This window comes from Entelurus aequoreus, linkage group LG04, assembly GCF_033978785.1.
Source record: "Entelurus aequoreus isolate RoL-2023_Sb linkage group LG04, RoL_Eaeq_v1.1, whole genome shotgun sequence".
Classification (NCBI taxonomy): Eukaryota; Metazoa; Chordata; class Actinopteri; order Syngnathiformes; family Syngnathidae; genus Entelurus; species Entelurus aequoreus.
This window is the reverse complement of record NC_084734.1, coordinates 2,926,060-2,945,709: the sequence shown is the minus strand read 5'-3', so window position 1 is coordinate 2,945,709 and position 19,650 is coordinate 2,926,060. Positions and strand designations below refer to the sequence as shown.

At 42.0% G+C, this 19,650-nt stretch overlaps 4 protein-coding genes across 4 annotated transcripts in view; all 4 read right to left on the bottom strand.

Annotated features, from left to right (window-relative positions):
* Positions 1-364: 364 nt before the first annotated feature.
* LOC133648084 (protocadherin alpha-C2-like) lies at positions 365-2,905 on the bottom strand. The gene has a single exon (XM_062043863.1). The coding sequence runs from the start codon at positions 2,765-2,767 to the stop codon at positions 365-367; it is 2,403 nt and encodes an 800-aa protein (XP_061899847.1). The 5' UTR covers positions 2,768-2,905.
* Positions 2,906-3,553: 648 nt separating this feature from the next.
* LOC133648083 (protocadherin alpha-C2-like) lies at positions 3,554-6,019 on the bottom strand. The gene has a single exon (XM_062043862.1). The coding sequence runs from the start codon at positions 5,954-5,956 to the stop codon at positions 3,554-3,556; it is 2,403 nt and encodes an 800-aa protein (XP_061899846.1). The 5' UTR covers positions 5,957-6,019.
* A 726-nt stretch (positions 6,020-6,745) lies between these two features.
* Positions 6,746-9,163, bottom strand: LOC133648082 (protocadherin alpha-C2-like). Its single transcript, XM_062043860.1, has one exon. The coding sequence runs from the start codon at positions 9,149-9,151 to the stop codon at positions 6,746-6,748; it is 2,406 nt and encodes an 801-aa protein (XP_061899844.1). The 5' UTR covers positions 9,152-9,163.
* A 780-nt stretch (positions 9,164-9,943) lies between these two features.
* The window catches only part of pcdhb (protocadherin b), a gene marked incomplete at its 5' end in the record, with an annotated part of 10,793 nt that continues 1,086 nt past the window's right edge, over positions 9,944-19,650 (bottom strand). Inside the window, one exon of the mRNA XM_062043859.1 lies at positions 9,944-12,285. Coding sequence (XP_061899843.1) covers positions 9,944-12,285 — 2,342 coding nt within the window. The remainder of the gene's footprint in view (positions 12,286-19,650) is intronic.

The following is a 19,650-nucleotide window of genomic DNA, read 5'->3' as shown; positions in this document are numbered from 1 at the left end:
GATGGCTATTCCTACTATATTAATGACATCAAAATTACATAAGAAGTGCTTATTTAGCAGTACATATAAAGTGAGCATGAAAATGTGCTTCAAAGGTTTTTATGACTTTTTTTAGAATTAGATGTGATTGTTGTTTTGTGTCAATGTATTTTGTCATATTTTATGCCCTTCAATCCAGACGATATTGCGGATCTGAATGACACAACTTTTTGATGAATGTGCTTATTTTCATTGAACTGAAATAACTGGGTTTTTTTCGTGAAAAAACACAGTGAAAGGGTATTTGGAATGTGTTCCTGGTGGACATGCTTGCATAGACAAACCACAAAAAGGCAATATGATGATATTAATATTAATTCAAAAGTCAAAATGTGCTTACCTGCAAGGTTGAAGGAGCAGAGCCACTAGTCTCAGACATGCCTGTGCTCCTGGGAATACTGGACACGATGTATCGGGAACCCTTTGGCACAGGCTGCCTGACCACCATCTTTCCTTTCCTGGTCTCTGCCAGAAACAGACTGTACCAGTAGGCATCGTTGGACACCAGAGTGGAATCTGCGATGGTGGAGTTCCTCTCACTGATCACACTGTTCCTGCTGGGCGGAGCCGCCATGCTGGGCTTGGTATTCTGACACTTGAGCACGATGGTGACCAAGATGGTGATGAGCAGCAGGAAGGACACTGATCCCAGACCGATGACTAAATACAGGTTGAGGTCTGAGAAGATGTCGTATTCCATGGGCACCTCAGTCATGTCCGAGTGGGCCTTCACAGCAGTCTCCATCGTGGACAGCTTGATGGTGACTGTAGCAGAGAGCGCCGGATCCCCGTTGTCCTTGGCAACAACAACCAGTCTCTGGTGACGTGGATCTTTGTAACTGAACATCCTCATGGTGCGGATCTCTCCGTTGTACTGGTCCAGACTGAACAAGGTGGCATCAGTCACCTGCAGGAAGTGGTAGGTGATGCGAGAGTTGTGCACCGAGTCCACGTCCAAAGCTATCACCTTGGCAACCAGAGATCCTTTATCAGTGGATCTGGGGATCTTCTCCTCCACCACGGAGCCGTGCGCTCGCCAAGGAGAGACAATAACTGGGGTGTTGTCGTTCTGGTCCATAATGATGATGTGGACTGTGACGTTGCTGCTGAGTGGAGGAGAGCCAGAGTCTCTGGCCTCAATGTGGAAAAGAAAGTCCTTCTCCATCTCATAGTCAAAAGTCTTTAGTGCGTAAAGGTTCCCGTTCTCTGGATTGATGGAGAACAGCATGGACATGGAGGTGTTGACGATCTCCTTCTCTAGGATGAAGTAAACTAGGTACTGGTTCTCATGGAGGTCAGGGTCAAACGCACTGAGTGAACTGAGCAAGGCGCCAGGAGCGTTATTCTCCATCACACGTATGGTATAAAAGGACTGAGGGAAGTGTGGAACATTATCATTCACATCCAGCAGCTGTAAAGTCATGGTTTCATTGTCACTCAAAGGAGGGGAGCCTCGGTCTGTGACAGTGAAGGTGATGTCATATTCTGGAACCTTCTCACGGTCTAAAGGCTCGGAGACCACTAACTCGTAATAGTTATCAGAGGACTCCCTCAGTTTAAAAGGCATTTTACGAGGAATGTGAAGATCCACTACTCCATTGTCACCTGAGTCCTTATCACTCACACTGACCACTGCTATCACCGTGTCAACATCAATATTCTCACTGACTGGACTTTGGAAAGATTTAATAGATATTTCTGGATGGTTGTCATTCATGTCCTCAACTTGAATTTTAATTGTACATTGTCCTGATAAACTGTTGACTCCTTTGTCTGCTGCTATAACTTCCATATCATAAATCTTAAAATCTTCATAATTCAACATCCCTCTAACAGTAATCTCACCAGTAGTAGGATTTAAGTGAAACGTTTCTTGTGTTTTCTCTGGTGTGTATAAACTATATGAATATGTTAAATCGGAGTTGGAGCCTTCATCCAAGTCAGTAGCATTTAAATCAATAACAAGGTTTCCAATAGGAGAATTCTCCATTATGTTCACACTGTAAATAGATTCATTAAACAAAGGAGCGTTGTCATTGGTGTCTAAAACATTGACAATAATATTGACAGTACCAGAACGAGGAGGTGTACCGCCATCTACTGCCGTTAATATTAAATGATGTGTAGCCTGCTGCTCTCGGTCTAAACTCTTCTTCATTATCAGTTCTGCAAATTTCGACCCATCTCTTCCAGTCTGAACTTCGATATTAAAATGATCACTTTCACTCAGATGATATGTTTTTACTGAATTGCTCCCCACATCAGGATCGACTGCATTGCTCAAAGAGAATCTCTCCCCTGCTGGTGTAGATTCAGATATATCTAAATGAATGGAGTCACGTCTGAACTGCGGGGCGTTGTCATTCATATCTAGGATTTCTAACTCTATGTTGAAAATACGCAGTGGGTTTTCCAGTGTCACCTCCAGCTTGAGATAACACGATGTCCATTTCACGTTACATATATGTTCCCTGTCAATCTTCTCCACAATGTACAGTTCCCCAGTCTCTTTGTTCACGTCCAGATATTTCTTATTAGCGATGATGTCGACTCGCATCTTGCGTCTAATCAGACTTGTAACATCCAAACTGAGATCATTTGCAAGGTTGGCAACCACTGATCCTTCCTTGAGCTCCTCTGGGATTGAATAATGAGTCACTGAAGCCCAAACACAGGGAATTGTGTACAAGAACACAATAAGAAGCACGTACCTTTTGTGTGGCCTCATTGTCACATTGATGTCCAGTATTCCTTATACACGGCAAGTAAGACTCAGTATGCTACAATAACCTCTTTTATAGACATCCAGGTGATCTTCCAGACAAAATAATTAAGGTTTCATTTCGAATACAGCCCAACAAGATTGTTTTCTTTGTCCCGTGTGGATGTCAGCACCACAGACGTATCCTTCTCTTCCAATACCTTCTACCAAATCAAACAAATGATTCCCCGCCCTGGATGGTAACAAAATGGCTAAATAGTGCCATCTTCTGCATCTTAGTTCACATTACATGACATGAAGTAGTTACTGAAAAAAAAAATCAACGTGGAGCTTTTTTAAATAAAATTATACTTCTTACAAAAGTGTTTTTGTTTTGTGCATATTCCAGTCCACATGACATCATTAAACAACATGTTTTTGTTGGCCATATGATGGCTATTCCTACTATATTAATGACATCAAAATTACATAAGAAGTGCTTATTTAGCAGCACTTATAAAGTGAGCATGAAAATGCGTTTCAAAGGTTTTTATGACTTTTTTAGATTAGATGTGATTGTTGTTTTGTGTCAATGTATTTTGTCATATTTGATGCCCTTCAATCCAGACGATATTGCGGATCTGAATGACACGACTTTTTGATGAGTGTGCTTATTTTCATTGAACTGAAATAACTGGGTTTTTTTCGTGACAAAACACAGTGAAAGGGTATTTGGAATGTGTTCCTGGTGGACATGCTTGCATAGACAAACCACAAAAAGGCAATATGATGATATTAATATTAATTCAAAAGTCAAAATGTGCTTACCTGCAAGGTTGAAGGAGCAGAGCCACTAGTCTCAGACATGCCTGTGCTCCTGGGAATACTGGACACGATGTATCTGGAACCCTTTGGCACAGGCTGCCTGACCACCATCTTTCCTTTCCTGGTCTCTGCCAGAAACAGACTGTACCAGTAGGCATCGTTGGACACCAGAGTGGAATCTGCGATGGTGGAGTTCCTCTCACTGATCACACTGTTCCTGCTGGGCGGAGCCGCCATGCTGGGCTTGGTATTCTGACACTTGAGCACGATGGTGACCAAGATGGTGATGAGCAGCAGGAAGGACACTGATCCCAGACCGATGACCAAATACAGGTTGAGGTCTGAGAAGATATCGTATTCCATGGGCACCTCAGTCATGTCGGAGTGGGCCTTCACAGCAGTCTCCATCGTGGACAGCTTGATGGTGACTGTAGCAGAGAGAGCCGGATCCCCGTTGTCCTTGGCAACAACAACCAGTCTCTGGTGACGTGGATCTTTGTAACTGAACATCCTCATGGTGCGGATCTCTCCGTTGTACTGGTCCAGACTGAACAAGGTGGCATCAGTCACCTGCAGGAAGTGGTAGGTGATGCGAGAGTTGTGCACCGAGTCCACGTCCAAAGCTATCACCTTGGCAACCAGAGAACCTTTATCAGTGGATCTGGGGATCTTCTCCTCCACCACGGAGCCGTGCGCTCGCCAAGGAGAGACAATAACTGGGGTGTTGTCGTTCTGGTCCATAATGATGATGTGGACTGTGACGTTGCTGCTGAGTGGAGGAGAGCCAGAGTCTCTGGCCTCAATGTGGAAAAGAAAGTCCTTCTCCATCTCATAGTCAAAAGTCTTTAGTGCGTAAAGGTTCCCGTTCTCTGGATTGATGGAGAACAGCATGGACATGGAGGTGTTGACGATCTCCTTCTCTAGGATGAAGTAAACTAGGTACTGGTTCTCATGGAGGTCAGGGTCAAACGCACTGAGTGAACTGAGCAAGGCGCCAGGAGCGTTATTCTCCATCACACGTATGGTATAAAAGGACTGAGGGAAGTGTGGAACATTATCATTCACATCCAGCAGCTGTAAAGTCATGGTTTCATTGTCACTCAAAGGAGGGGAGCCTCGGTCTGTGACAGTGAAGGTGATGTCATATTCTGGAACCTTCTCACGGTCTAAAGGCTCGGAGACCACTAACTCGTAATAGTTATCAGAGGACTCCCTCAGTTTAAAAGGCATTTTACGAGGAATGTGAAGATCCACTACTCCATTGTCACCTGAGTCCTTATCACTCACACTGACCACTGCTATCACCGTGTCAACATCAATATTCTCACTGACTGGACTTTGGAAAGATTTAATAGATATTTCTGGATGGTTGTCATTCATGTCCTCAACTTGAATTTTAATTGTACATTGTCCTGATAAACTGTTGACTCCTTTGTCTGCTGCTATAACTTCCATATCATAAATCTTAAAATCTTCATAATTCAACATCCCTCTAACAGTAATCTCACCAGTAGTAGGATTTAAGTGAAACGTTTCTTGTGTTTTCTCTGGTGTGTATAAACTATATGAATATGTTAAATCGGAGTTGGAGCCTTCATCCAAGTCAGTAGCATTTAAATCAATAACAAGGTTTCCAATAGGAGAATTCTCCATTATGTTCACACTGTAATTAGATTCATTAAACAAAGGAGCGTTGTCATTGGTGTCTAAAACATTGACAATAATATTGACAGTACCAGAACGAGGAGGTGTACCGCCATCTACTGCCGTTAATATTAAATGATGTGTAGCCTGCTGCTCTCGGTCTAAACTCTTCTTCATTATCAGTTCTGCAAATTTCGACCCATCTCTTCCAGTCTGAACTTCGATATTAAAATGATCACTTTCACTCAGATGATATGTTTTTACTGAATTGCTCCCCACATCAGGATCCACTGCATTGCTCAAAGAGAATCTCTCCCCTGCTGATGTAGATTCAGATATATCTAAATGAATGGAGTCACGTCTGAACTGCGGGGCGTTGTCATTCATATCTAGAATTTCTAACTCTATGTTGAAAATACGCAGTGGGTTTTCCAGTGTCACCTCCATCTTGAGATAACACGATGTCCATTTCACGTTACATATATGTTCCCTGTCAATCTTCTCCAAAATGTACAGTTCCCCAGTCTCTTTGTTCACGTCCAGATATTTCTTATTAGCGATGATGTCGACTCGCATCTTGCGTCTAATCAGACTTGTAACATCCAAACTGAGATCATTTGCAAGGTTTGCAACCACTGATCCTTCCTTGAGCTCCTCTGGGATTGAATAATGAGTCACTGAAGCCCAAACACAGGGAATTGTGTACAAGAACACAATAAGAAGCACATACCTTTTGTGTGGCCTCATTGTCACATTGATGTCCAGTATTCCTTATACACGGCAAGTAAGACTCATTGTGCTACAATAACCTCTTTTATAGACATCCAGGTGATCTTCCAGACAAAATAATTAAGGTTTCATTTCGAATACAGCCCAACAAGATTGTTTTCTTTGTCCCGTGTGGATGTCAGCACCACAGAGCTATCTTTCTCTTCCAATACCTTCTACCAAATCAAACAAATGATTCCCCGCCCCGGATGCTAACAAAATGGCTAAATAGTGCCATCTTCTGCATCTTAGTTCACATTACATGACATGAAGTAGTTACTGAAAAAAAAAAATCAATGTGGAGCTTTTTTAAAATAAAATTATACTTCTTACAAAAGTGTTATTGTTTTGTGCATATTCCAGTCCACATTACTTCATTAAACAACCTGTTTTTGTTGACCATATGATGGCTATTCCTACTATATTAATGACATCAAAATTACATAAGTAGTGCTTATTTAGCAGCACATATAAAGTGAGCATGAAAATGTGCTTCAAAGGTTTTTATGACTTTTTTAGAATTAGATGTGATTGTTGTTTTGTGTCAATGTATTTTGTCATATTTTATGCCCTTCAATCCAGACGATATTGCGGATCTGAATGACACGACTTTTTGATGAATGTGCTTATTTTCATTGAACTGAAATAACTGGGTTTTTTTCGTGAAAAAACACAGTGAAAGGTTATTTGGAATGTGTTCCTGGTGGACATGCTTGCATAGACAAACCACAAAAAGGCAATATGATGATATTAATATTAATTCAAAAGTCAAAATGTGCTTACCTGCAAGGTTGAAGGAGCAGAGCCACTAGTCTCAGACATGCCTGTGCTCCTGGGAATACTGGACACGATGTATCGGGAACCCTTTGGCACAGGCTGCCTGACCACCATCTTTCCTTTCCTGGTCTCTGCCAGAAACAGACTGTACCAGTAGGCATCGTTGGACACCAGAGTGGAATCTGCGATGGTGGAGTTCCTCTCACTGATCACACTGTTCCTGCTGGGCGGAGCCGCCATGCTGGGCTTGGTATTCTGACACTTGAGCACGATGGTGACCAAGATGGTGATGAGCAGCAGGAAGGACACTGATCCCAGACCGATGACTAAATACAGGTTGAGGTCTGAGAAGATGTCGTATTCCATGGGCACCTCAGTCATGTCCGAGTGGGCCTTCACAGCAGTCTCCATCGTGGACAGCTTGATGGTGACTGTAGCAGAGAGAGCCGGATCCCCGTTGTCCTTGGCAACAACAACCAGTCTCTGGTGACGTGGATCTTTGTAACTGAACATCCTCATGGTGCGGATCTCTCCGTTGTACTGGTCCAGACTGAACAAGGTGGCATCAGTCACCTGCAGGAAGTGGTAGGTAATGCGAGAGTTGTGCACCGAGTCCACGTCCAAAGCTATCACCTTGGCAACCAGAGAACCTTTATCAGTGGATCTGGGGATCTTCTCCTCCACCACGGAGCCGTGCGCTCGCCAAGGAGAGACAATAACTGGGGTGTTGTCATTCTGGTCCATAATGATGATGTGGACTGTGACGTTGCTGCTGAGTGGAGGAGAGCCAGAGTCTCTGGCCTCAATGTGGAAAAGAAAGTCCTTCTCCATCTCATAGTCAAAAGTCTTTAGTGCGTAAAGGTTCCCGTTCTCTGGATTGATGGAGAACAGCATGGACATGGAGGTGTTGACGATCTCCTTCTCTAGGATGAAGTAAACTAGGTACTGGTTCTCATGGAGGTCAGGGTCAAACGCACTGAGTGAACTGAGCAAGGCGCCAGGAGCGTTATTCTCCATCACACGTATGGTATAAAAGGACTGAGGGAAGTGTGGAACATTATCATTCACATCCAGCAGCTGTAAAGTCATGGTTTCATTGTCACTTAAAGGAGGGGAGCCTCGGTCTGTGACAGTGAAGGTGATGTCATATTCTGGAACCTTCTCACGGTCTAAAGGCTCGGAGACCACTAACTCGTAATAGTTATCAGAGGACTCCCTCAGTTTAAAAGGCATTTTACGAGGAATGTGAAGATCCACTACTCCATTGTCACCTGAGTCCTTATCACTCACACTGACCACTGCTATCACCGTGTCAACATCAATATTCTCACTGACTGGACTTTGGAAAGATTTAATAGATATTTCTGGATGGTTGTCATTCATGTCCTCAACTTGAATTTTAATTGTACATTGTCCTGATAAACTGTTGACTCCTTTGTCTGCTGCTATAACTTCCATATCATAAATCTTAAAATCTTCATAATTCAACATTCCTCTAACAGTAATCTCACCAGTAGAAGGATTTAAGTGAAACGTTTCTTGTGTTTTCTCTGGTGTGTATAAACTATATGAATATGTTAAATCGGAGTTGGAGCCTTCATCTAAGTCAGTAGCATTTAAATCAATAACAAGGTTTCCAATAGGAGAATTCTCCATTATTTTCACACTGTAAATAGATTCATTAAACAAAGGAGCGTTGTCATTGGTGTCTAAAACATTGACAATAATACTGACAGTACCAGAACGAGGAGGTTTACCGCCATCTACTGCCGTTAATATTAAATTATGTGTAGCCTGCTGCTCTCGGTCTAATGTCATTTTTAGGATTAATTCTGCAAATTTCGACCCATCTCTTCCAGTCTGTACCTCAATATTAAAATGATCACTTTCACTCAGATGATATGTTTTTACTGAATTGCTCCCCACATCAGGATCGACTGCATTGCTCAAAGAGAATCTCTCCCCTGCTGGTGTAGATTCAGATATATCTAAATGAATGGCCTCTCTCCTAAACTGCGGGGCGTTGTCATTCATATCTAGTATTTCTAGCTCTATATTAAAAATCCGCAGTGGGTTTTCCAGCGTCACTTCCATCTTGATATAACAAGATGCTGATGATTTACTTGGACAAAGAATTTCCCTGTCAATCTTCTCCACAATGTACAGTTCCCCAGTCTCTTTGTTCACGTCCAGATATTTCTTATTAGCGATGATGTCGACTCGCATCTTGCGTCTAATCAGACTTGTAACATCCAAACTGAGATCATTTGCAAGGTTTGCAACCACTGATCCTTCCTTGAGCTCCTCTGGGATTGAATAATGAGTCACTGAAGCCCAAACACAGGGAATTGTGTACAAGAACACAATGAGAAGCACATACCTTTTGTGTGGCCTCATTGTCACATTGATGTCCAGTATTCCTTATACACGGCAAGTAAGACTCAGTATGCTACAATAACCTCTTTTATAGACATCCAGGTGATCTTCCAGTCAAAATAATTAAGGTTTCATTTCGAATACAGCCCAACAAGATTGTTTTCTTTGTCCCGTGTGGATGTCAGCACCACGGAGGTATCTTTCTCTTCCAATACCTTCTACCAAATCAAACAAATGATTCCCCGCCCTGGATGGTAACAAAATGGCTAAATAGTGCCATCTTCTGCATCTTAGTTCACATTACATGACATGAAGTAGTTACTGAAAAAAAAAAATCAACGTGGAGCTTTTTTAAAATAAAATTATACTTCTTACAAAAGTGTTTTTGTTTTGTGCATATTCCAGTCCACATGACTTCATTAAACAACATGTTTTTGTTGACCATATGATGGCTATTCCTACTATATTAATGACATCAAAATTACATAAGAAGTGCTTATTTAGCAGCACATATAAAGTGAGCATGACATTTTGCTTCAAAGGTTTTTATGACTTTTTTAGAATTAGATGTGATTGTTGTTTTGTGTCAATGTATTTTGTCATATTTTATGCCCTTCAATCCAGACGATATTGCGGATCTGAATGACAGGACTTTTTGATGAGTGTGCTTATTTTCATTGAACTGAAATAACTGTTTTACCTTTTTCGTGAAAAAACACAGTGAAAGGGTATTTGGAATGTGTTCCTGGTGGACATGCTTGCATAGACAAACCACAAAAAGGCAATATGATGACATTAATATTAATTCAAAAGTCAAAATGTGCTTACCTGCAAGGTTGAAGGAGCAGAGCCACTAGTCTCAGACATGCCTGTGCTCCTGGGAATACTGGACACGATGTATCGGGAACCCTTTGGCACAGGCTGCCTGACCACCATCTTTCCTTTCCTGGTCTCTGCCAGAAACAGACTGTACCAGTAGGCATCGTTGGACACCAGAGTGGAATCTGCGATGGTGGAGTTCCTCTCACTGATCACACTGTTCCTGCTGGGCGGAGCCGACATGCTGGGCTTGGTATTCTGACACTTGAGCACGATGGTGACCAAGATGGTGATGAGCAGCAGGAAGGACACTGAGCCCAGACCGATGACTAAATACAGGTTGAGGTCTGTGAAAATGTCGTATTCCATGGGCACCTCAGTCATGTCCGAGTGGGCCTTCACAGCAGTCTCCATCGTGGACAGCTTGATGGTGACTGTAGCAGAGAGAGCCGGATCCCCGTTGTCCTTGGCAACAACAATCAGTCTCAGGTGACGTGGATCTTTGTAACTGAACATCCTCATGGTGCGGATCTCTCCGTTGTACTGGTCCAGACTGAACAAGGTGGCATCAGTCACCTGCAGGAAGTGGTAGGTAATGCGAGAGTTGTGCACCGAGTCCACGTCCAAAGCTATCACCTTGGCAACCAGAGATCCTTTATCAGTGGATCTGGGGATCTTCTCCTCCACCACGGAGCCGTGTGCTCGCCAAGGAGAGACAATAACTGGGGTGTTGTCATTCTGGTCCATAATGATGATGTGGACTGTGACGTTGCTGCTGAGTGGAGGAGAGCCAGAGTCTCTGGCCTCGATGTGGAAAAGAAAATCCTTCTCCATCTCATAGTCAAAAGTCTTTAGTGCGTAAAGGTTCCCGTTCTCCGGATTGATGGAGAACAGCATGGACATGGAGGTGTTGATGATCTCCTTCTCTAGGATGAAGTAAACTAGGTACTGGTTCTCATGGAGGTCAGGGTCAAACGCACTGAGTGAACTGAGCAAGGCGCCAGGAGCGTTATTCTCCATCACACGTATGGTATAAAAGGACTGAGGGAAGTGTGGAACATTATCATTCACATCCAGCAGATGCAGAGTAATTGTTTCATTATCAGATAAAGATGGTGTTCCTGAATCTCTCACTATGAGTGTGATTTCATAATCAGGTACTGATTCCCGATCCAAAGGCTCGGACACAAGGAGCTTGTAATGCCTCGGTCCGTCCGATGACTTGTTCAGAACAAAAGGGATTGATTCATGAATGTATAAGTTGACGTTCCCATTATCACCAGTGTCTCTGTCACTTATGGCCACCAGGGCGATAACAGTTCCAACAGGGACGTCCTCGTTCACTGTGTTTTTCACAGACTGGATGGTGATTTCTGGGTAATTGTCGTTCATATCCATGACATGAACGACTACTTTACACTGTCCCTGGAGGGGGAACTCGCCTTTGTCTCTTGCTTCAACGTGCATCTCATAAAACTTCATATCTTCATAGTCGATAGTCCCCTTTACTGTTATCTCACCTGTGCTTGGGTTTAAAGCAAAAACATCTTGGGTTTTTTCTGATGTGTATAGTGTGAAGGAGTACACCAGCTCCGAGTTTGGGCCCTCGTCAAGATCTGTAGCGTTGAGCTTCATCACCACGGTCCCAATTGGAGAATTCTCTGTCATGTCAATTGTGTAAATCTGCTTGTCAAACCGAGGCGCGTTGTCGTTTGTGTCCTGCACTCTCACAATAATGTTAGCGGTGCCGGAGCGCACCGGATCGCCACCGTCCACTGCTGTTAGTATTAAATTATGCACCGCAGTCTCCTCTCGGTCTAAAGCCTTGGTCAGCACTAAATCTACATACTGCGTCCCGTCAGTGCCTGTTTGGATTTCGATAGTGAAATGCTGGCTGGGGCTGAGTTTGTATGTTTTTACTGTGTTAATGCCAACATCTGGATCCACTGCATTAGGGAGGGAGAACCTCTCCCCTGGTGTGGCCGATTCAGACACGTCCAATTCAACTCTATCTCGTCTAAAATGTGGCGCATTGTCGTTTATATCTGATATTCCAAGCTCAATGTTAAAAATGCGCAACGGGCTTTCTATGACTACATCAAGCTTGAGGAGACAAGAAGCTGGTTTCGATGGACAGAGATACTCCCTGTCCATTTTCTCCACAACGAACAGCTCCCCCGTCTTTTTATTGACGTCCAGGTATTTTTTGTTGTGGAAAATATCAAGTTTTACCTCTCGTTGCGCCAAGCCTCCAGGCTCCAGTCCTAAATCTGCGGCCAGGTTGGCCACCACAGAGCCCCTCTCCATCTCCTCGGCGATGGAGTAGCGCGTCACAGACAAAGCAGCCGGCCAAGCCACACAAAAGACAAAGACACCGGTCCAAAAAGCCATCCGTTGTCCTGCGTAAGACATGGCTGACCTCTCTTGAAAAACAAAACAAAAGATACAATGTAATATCCCGGTTTATTTTGTTCAGAGATCTGAAAATGTTCAAGCCATATCCAAGAGCAGCAGGACTGCCTCAACAAGAAACATAATTAATGAAAGAATGATATGTCCCCCACCCTATAGAGTGGGTGTGTCAAGATGGCTCAGCTGGAAGGAGGAATTAAAATGTAGATCTACAGTGACCTCTTGTGGCTAAAAAGGCACATTGTATCTTTACAAAGACATACTCAATTTACACAAAAATGTTTTCCACGGCCTTGTCAAATACTCATTCTTGAATATGAAAAGATTAAATTGGATTAATTTCAATGCTAGTATTACTTCTGTGCATCTCTCCTGTGCATTTGTCTCCACCAATGAGCAGATTTACTTCAATTGTAGCTCAATGTTATGTGCATTTAAACAAATATTACTCATCACATGTCACTAAATTTTGAATGTTTGATATTTTTCTAATAGAGGATGCTTGATATGGCTACAAACAATTGTTTTGCATCATGGATGATGTTTAATATATTTAATTACATAGAGGTATAATGTAAATGTAATGGAATTGTGTCATGTGCTCATGTTTGATGACAATATAGCATTCTGTTCTATTCTATATTCTCACACTATTAACTAGATCCACTCGACGTCCATTGGTCTCATTGTATCCCATTGGGTTGTGGGATCTGAGCCGAGGATGTCGTTGTGGCTTGTGCAGCCCTTTGAGACACTTCTGATTTAGGGCTATATAAATTGATCTATTGACATATTGGAGTCCAAACAATAGTTTAAGATGCAATAATGTTTCAGCACCACATATAATGTTGCATGATTATTCTTAGGGCATTTAGTAACCAAAACTAATTATTAAAATGTGTAAAATGAACACAATCCAAACACCCTCAATACACTCGATTAGCAGAAGAATATTTACATTTTTAAAATGTATGGCTGATCTTCATACTCGTGTTGGATTCTCAATTGTGTCACTGTTTATGATACATTCAGAATGTGTTAAGATGAACCATCATATACTGTATGTCAGGGGTGTCCAAACTTTTTCCACTGAGGGCCGCACACTGAAAAATCAAAGCAAGCGGGGGCCATTTTGATATTTTTTATTTTAAAAACCAATACAATAAATTTATAAAAAAATATACACTACCGTTCAAAAGTTTGGGGTCACCCAAACAATTTTGTGGAATAGCCTTCATTTCTAAGAACAAGAATAGACTGTCGACTTTCAGATGAAAGTTCTCTTTTTCTGGCCATTTTGAGCGTTTAATTGACCCCACAAATGTGATGCTCCAGAAACTCAATCTGCTCAAAGGAAGGTCAGTTTTGTAGCTTCTGTAACGAGCTAAACTGTTTTCAGATGTGTGAACATGATTGCACAAGGGTTTTCTAATCATCAATTAGCCTTCTGAGCCAATGAGCAAACACATTGTACCATTAGAACACTGGAGTGATAGTTGCTGGAAATGAGATGTGAATGACTATGAGAAACCTTGTAGAGGACCGCATATGTGGGTAACCCCCCCTCTAGGGGAGACCGAAAGCAATGGATGTCGAGTGGGTCTGACATAATATTGTGAAAGTCCAGTCCATAGTGGATCTAACATAATCGTGTGAGAGTCCAGTCCATAGTGGATCTAACATAATAGTGTGAGAGTCCAGTCCATAGTGGATCTAACATAATAGTGTGAGAGTCCAGTCCATAGTGGATCTAACATAATAGTGTGAGAGTCCAGTCCATAGTGGATCAAACATAATAGTGTGAGAGTCCAGTCCATAGTGGATCTAACATAATCGTGTGAGAGTCCAGTCTATAGTGGATCTAACATAATCGTGTGAGAGTCCAGTCCATAGTGGATCTAACATAATAGTGTGAGAGTCCAGTCCATAGTGGATCTAACATAATCGTGTGAGAGTCCAGTCCATAGTGGATCTAACATAATAGTGTGAGAGTCCAGTCCATAGTGGATCTAACATAATAGTGTGAGAGTCCAGTCAATAGTGGATCTAACATAATAGTGTGAGAGTCCAGTCCAGAGTGGATCTAACATAATAGTGTGAGAGTCCAGTCCAGAGTGGATCTAACATAATAGTGTGAGAGTCCAGTCCATAGTGGATCTAACATAATAGTGTGAGAGTCCAGTCCATAGTGGATCTAACATAATAGTAAGAGTCCAGTCCATAGTGGATCTAACATAATAGTGTGAGAGTCCAGTCCATAGTGTGTCTAACATAATAGTGTGAGAGTCCAGTCCATAGTGGATCTAACATAATAGTGAGAGTCCAGTCCATAGTGGATTAAACATAATAGTGAGAGTCCAGTCCATAGTGGGGCCAGCAGGAGACCATCCCGAGCGGAGACAGGTCAGCAGCTCAGAGATGTCCCCAACCAATGCACAGGCTAGTGGTCCACCCCGGGTCCCGACTCTGGACAGCAAGCACTTCATCCATGGCCACCGGACCAGTGCAACCCCCCCTCCAAGGAAGAGGGGAGCAGAGGAGAAAAGAAAAGTAACGGCAGATCAACTGGTCTAAAAAGGGAGTCTATTTAAAGGCTAGAGTATACAAATGAGTTTTAAGATGGGACTTAAATGCTTCTACTGAGGTAGCATCTCTAACTGTTACCGGGAGGGCATTCCATAGTACTGGAGCCCGAATAGAAAACGCTCTATAGCCCGCAGACTTTTTTTTGGCTCTGGGAATCACTAATAAACCGGAGTTCTTTGAACGCAGATTTCTTGCCGGGACATATGGTATAATACAATCGGCGAGATAGGCTGGAGCTAAACCGTGTAGTATTTTATACGTAAGTAGTAAAACCTTAAAGTCGCATCTTAAGTGCACAGGAAGCCAGTGCAGGTGAGCCAGTATAGGCGTAATATGATCAAACTTTCTTGTTTTTGTCAAAAGTCTAGCAGCCGCATTTTGTACCAACTGTAATCATTAAAATTTAAAGGGTTAAAAAAAATCGAATTTGTAGGCGTAGTAATATGATAAAATGAACTGGCAATCTCCTATACAAATATACAACACAATGTGGCAGGAAATACTCCGAAAATGAATAAAACCAAACTTGTTCTCGACCAACAATCACGTTGTTTATTTCTCTTCGCTAGTGTTACCATATCTGAAATATTGTGTAGAAATATGAGGAAATAACTACAAATTTACAGTAAGCTTCATTCACTAACCATGTCACAACAAAGGTTGGTTAAAATAATATGTATTGCTTGTTTTTGAGAACATTCAAACCCTTTATTTATTGAATCAAAAATGTTGAAATCCAATGCTTTAGTACATGTGCAAACAGCTAAAATGATACACAAAGCAAACTATAATCTGCTACCCAAAAATATACAACAATTCTTCTCAACAAAAGAAGAGGATCATAACCTTATGGGGAATATTGAATTTAAAACATTTGTATGCACGTACACCGCAAAATATATTACTTGATATTTTCTAAAATGTCTACTTAAGTATGGTAAATGTTACATGCTGTCATCATTAAAAGGTACATAAAACACATCTTGCAGATTTACTACCTATACAGTAAGTACATTCATATAATGCTGAATTTTCATGTAAACACACTATCAATCAATCAATCAATGTTTATTTATATAGCCCTAAATCACAAGTGTCTCAAAGGGCTGCACAAGCCACAACGACATCCTCGGTACAGAGCCCACATACGGGCAAGGAAAAACTCACAACCCAGTGGGACGTCGATGTGAATGACTATGAGAAACCTTGGAGAGGACCGCAGATGTGGGTGACCCCCACCCCCCTCTAGGGTAAACCGGAAGCATTGGATATCGAGTGGGTCTGACATAATAGTGTGAAAGTCCAGTCCATAGTGGATCTAACATAATAGTGAGAGTCCAGTCCATAGTGGATCTAACATAATAGTGTGAGAGTCCAGTCCATAATGGATCTAACATAATAGTGTGAGAGTCCAGTCCATAGTGGATCTAACATAATAGTGAGAGTCCAGTCCATAGTGGATCTAACATAATAGTGTGAGAGTCCAGTCCATAGTGGATCTAACATAATAGTGTGAGAGTCCAGTCCATAGTGGATCTAACATAATAGTGTGAGAGTCCAGTCCATAGTGGATCTAACATAATAATGTGAAAGTCCAGTCCATAGTGGATCTAACATAATAGTGTGAGAGTCCAGTCCATAGTGGATCTAACATAATAGTGTGAGAGTCCAGTCCATAGTGGATCTAACATAATAGTGAGAGTCTAGTCCATAGTGGATCTAACATAATAGTGTGAGAGTCCAGTCCATAGTGGATCTAACATAATAGTGTGAGAGTCCAGTCCATAGTGGATCTAACATAATAGTGTGAGAGTCCAGTCCATAGTGGATCTAACATAATAGTGAGAGTCCAGTCCATAGTGGATCTAACATAATAGTGTGAGAGTCCAGTCCATAGTGGATCAAACATAATAGTGTGAGAGTCCAGTCCATAGTGGATCTAACATAATCGTGTGAGAGTCCAGTCCATACTGGATCTAACATAATAGTGTGAGAGTCCAGTCCATAGTGGATCTAACATAATAGTGAGAGTCCAGTCCATAGTGGATCTAATATAATAGTGTGAGAGTCCAGTCCATAGTGGATCTAACATAATATTGGGAGAGTCCTGTCCATACCGGATCTAACATAATAGTGTGAGAGTCCAGTCCATAGTGGTCTAACATAATAGTGTGAGAGTCCAGTCCATAGTGGATCTAACATAATATTTTGAGAGTCCAGTCCATAGTGGGTCTAACATAATAGTGAGAATCCAGTCCATAATGGATCTAACATAATAGTGAGAGTCCAGTCCATAGTGGATCTAACATAATAGTGAGAGTCCAGTCCATAGTGGATCTAACATAATAGTGAGAGTCCAGTCCATAGTGGATCTAACATAATAGTGAGAGTCCAGTCCATAGTGGGTCTAACATAATATTGGGAGAGTCCAGTCCATAGTGGATCTAACATAATAGTGTGAGAGTCCAGTCCATAGTGGGTCTAATATAATATTGGGAGAGTCCAGTCCATAGTGGATCTAACATAATATTTTGAGAGTCCAGTCCATAGTGGGTCTAACATAATAGTGTGAGTCCAGTCCATAGTGGATCTAACATAATAGTGTGAGAGTCCAGTCCATAGTGGATCTAACATAATATTTTGAGAGTCCAGTCCATAGTGGGTCTAACATAATAGTGTGAGTCCAGTCCATAGTGGATCTAACATAATAGTGAGAGTCCAGTCCATAGTGGATCTAACATAATATTGGGAGAGTCCTGTCCATACCGGATCTAACATAATAGTGTGAGAGTCCAGTCCATAGTGGTCTAACATAATAGTGTGAGAGTCCAGTCCATAGTGGATCTAACATAATATTGGGAGAGTCCTGTCCATACCGGATCTAACATAATAGTGTGAGAGTCCAGTCCATAGTGGTCTAACATAATAGTGTGAGAGTCCAGTCCATAGTGGATCTAACATAATATTTTGAGAGTCCAGTCCATAGTGGGTCTAACATAATAGTGAGAATCCAGTCCATAATGGATCTAACATAATAGTGAGAGTCCAGTCCATAGTGGATCTAACATAATAGTGAGAGTCCAGTCCATAGTGGATCTAACATAATAGTGAGAGTCCAGTCCATAGTGGATCTAACATAATAGTGAGAGTCCAGTCCATAGTGGGTCTAACATAATAGTGAGAGTCCAGTCCATAGTGGATCTAACATAATAGTGTGAGAGTCCAGTCCATAGTGGGTCTAATATAATATTGGGAGAGTCCAGTCCATAGTGGATCTAACATAATATTTTGAGAGTCCAGTCCATAGTGGGTCTAACATAATAGTGTGAGTCCAGTCCATAGTGGATCTAACATAATAGTGTGAGAGTCCAGTCCATAGTGGATCTAACATAATATTTTGAGAGTCCAGTCCATAGTGGGTCTAACATAATAGTGTGAGTCCAGTCCATAGTGGATCTAACATAATAGTGAGAGTCCAGTCCATAGTGGATCTAACATAATAGTGAGAGTCCAGTCCATAGTGGATCTAACATAATAGTGAGAGTCCAGTCCATAGTGGATCTAACATAATAGTGTGAGAGTCCAGTCCATAGTGGGTCTAACATAATATTGGGAGAGTCCAGTCCATAGTGGATCTAACATAATAGTGTGAGAGTCCAGTCCATAGTGGGTCTAACATAATATTGGGAGAGTCCAGTCCATAGTGGATCTAACATAATATTTTGAGAGTCCAGTCCATAGTGGGTCTAACATAATAGTGTGAGTCCAGTCCATAGTGGATCTAACATAATAGTGTGAGAGTCCAGTCCATAGTGGGTCTAACATAATATTGGGAGAGTCCAGTCCATAGTGGATCTAACATAATATTTTGAGAGTCCAGTCCATAGTGGGTCTAACATAATAGTGTGAGTCCAGTCCATAGTGGATCTAACATAATAGTGAGAGTCCAGTCCATAGTGGATCTAACATAATAGTGAGAGTCCAGTCCATAGTGGATCTAACATAATAGTGAGAGTCCAGTCCATAGTGGATCTAACATAATAGTGAGAGTCCAGTCCATAGTGGATCTAACATAATAGTGAGAGTCCAGTCCATAGTGGATCTAACATAATAGTGAGAGTCCAGTCCATAGTGGATCTAACATAATAGTGAGAGTCCAGTCCATAGTGGATCTAACATAATAGTGAGAGTCCAGTCCATAGTGGATCTAACATAATAGTGAGAGTCCAGTCCATAGTGGATCTAACATAATAGTGAGAGTCCAGTCCATAGTGGGTCTAACATAATAGTGTGAGAGTCCAGTCCATAGTGGGTCTAACATAATATTGGGAGAGTCCAGTCCAGAGTGGATCTAACATACTATTTTGAGAGTCCAGTCCATGTGGGTCTAACATAATAGTGTGAGTCCAGTCCATAGTGGGGCCAGCAGGAGACCATCCCGAGCGGAGACAGGTCAGCAGCGCAGAGATGTCCCCAACCAATGCACAGGCGAGCGGTCCACCCCGGGTCCCGACTCTGGACAGCCAGCACATGGCCACCGGACCTGTGCCACCGGACACCCCCCCCGAGAAAAGAAAAGAAACGGCAGATCAACTGGTCTAAAAAGGGGGTCTATTTAAAGGCTAGAGTATACAATTGATGATTCTCTCATGTGGATTATATAGATTATAAATTGAATGAAATGATTAGTCATATACATTTGC

Coding starts and splice junctions, on each gene's coding strand:
- LOC133648084 (XM_062043863.1), bottom strand. CDS start 2,767: ATGAGGCCACACAAAAGGTACGTGCTTCTTATTGTGTTCTTGTACACA.
- LOC133648083 (XM_062043862.1), bottom strand. CDS start 5,956: ATGAGGCCACACAAAAGGTATGTGCTTCTTATTGTGTTCTTGTACACA.
- LOC133648082 (XM_062043860.1), bottom strand. CDS start 9,151: ATGAGGCCACACAAAAGGTATGTGCTTCTCATTGTGTTCTTGTACACA.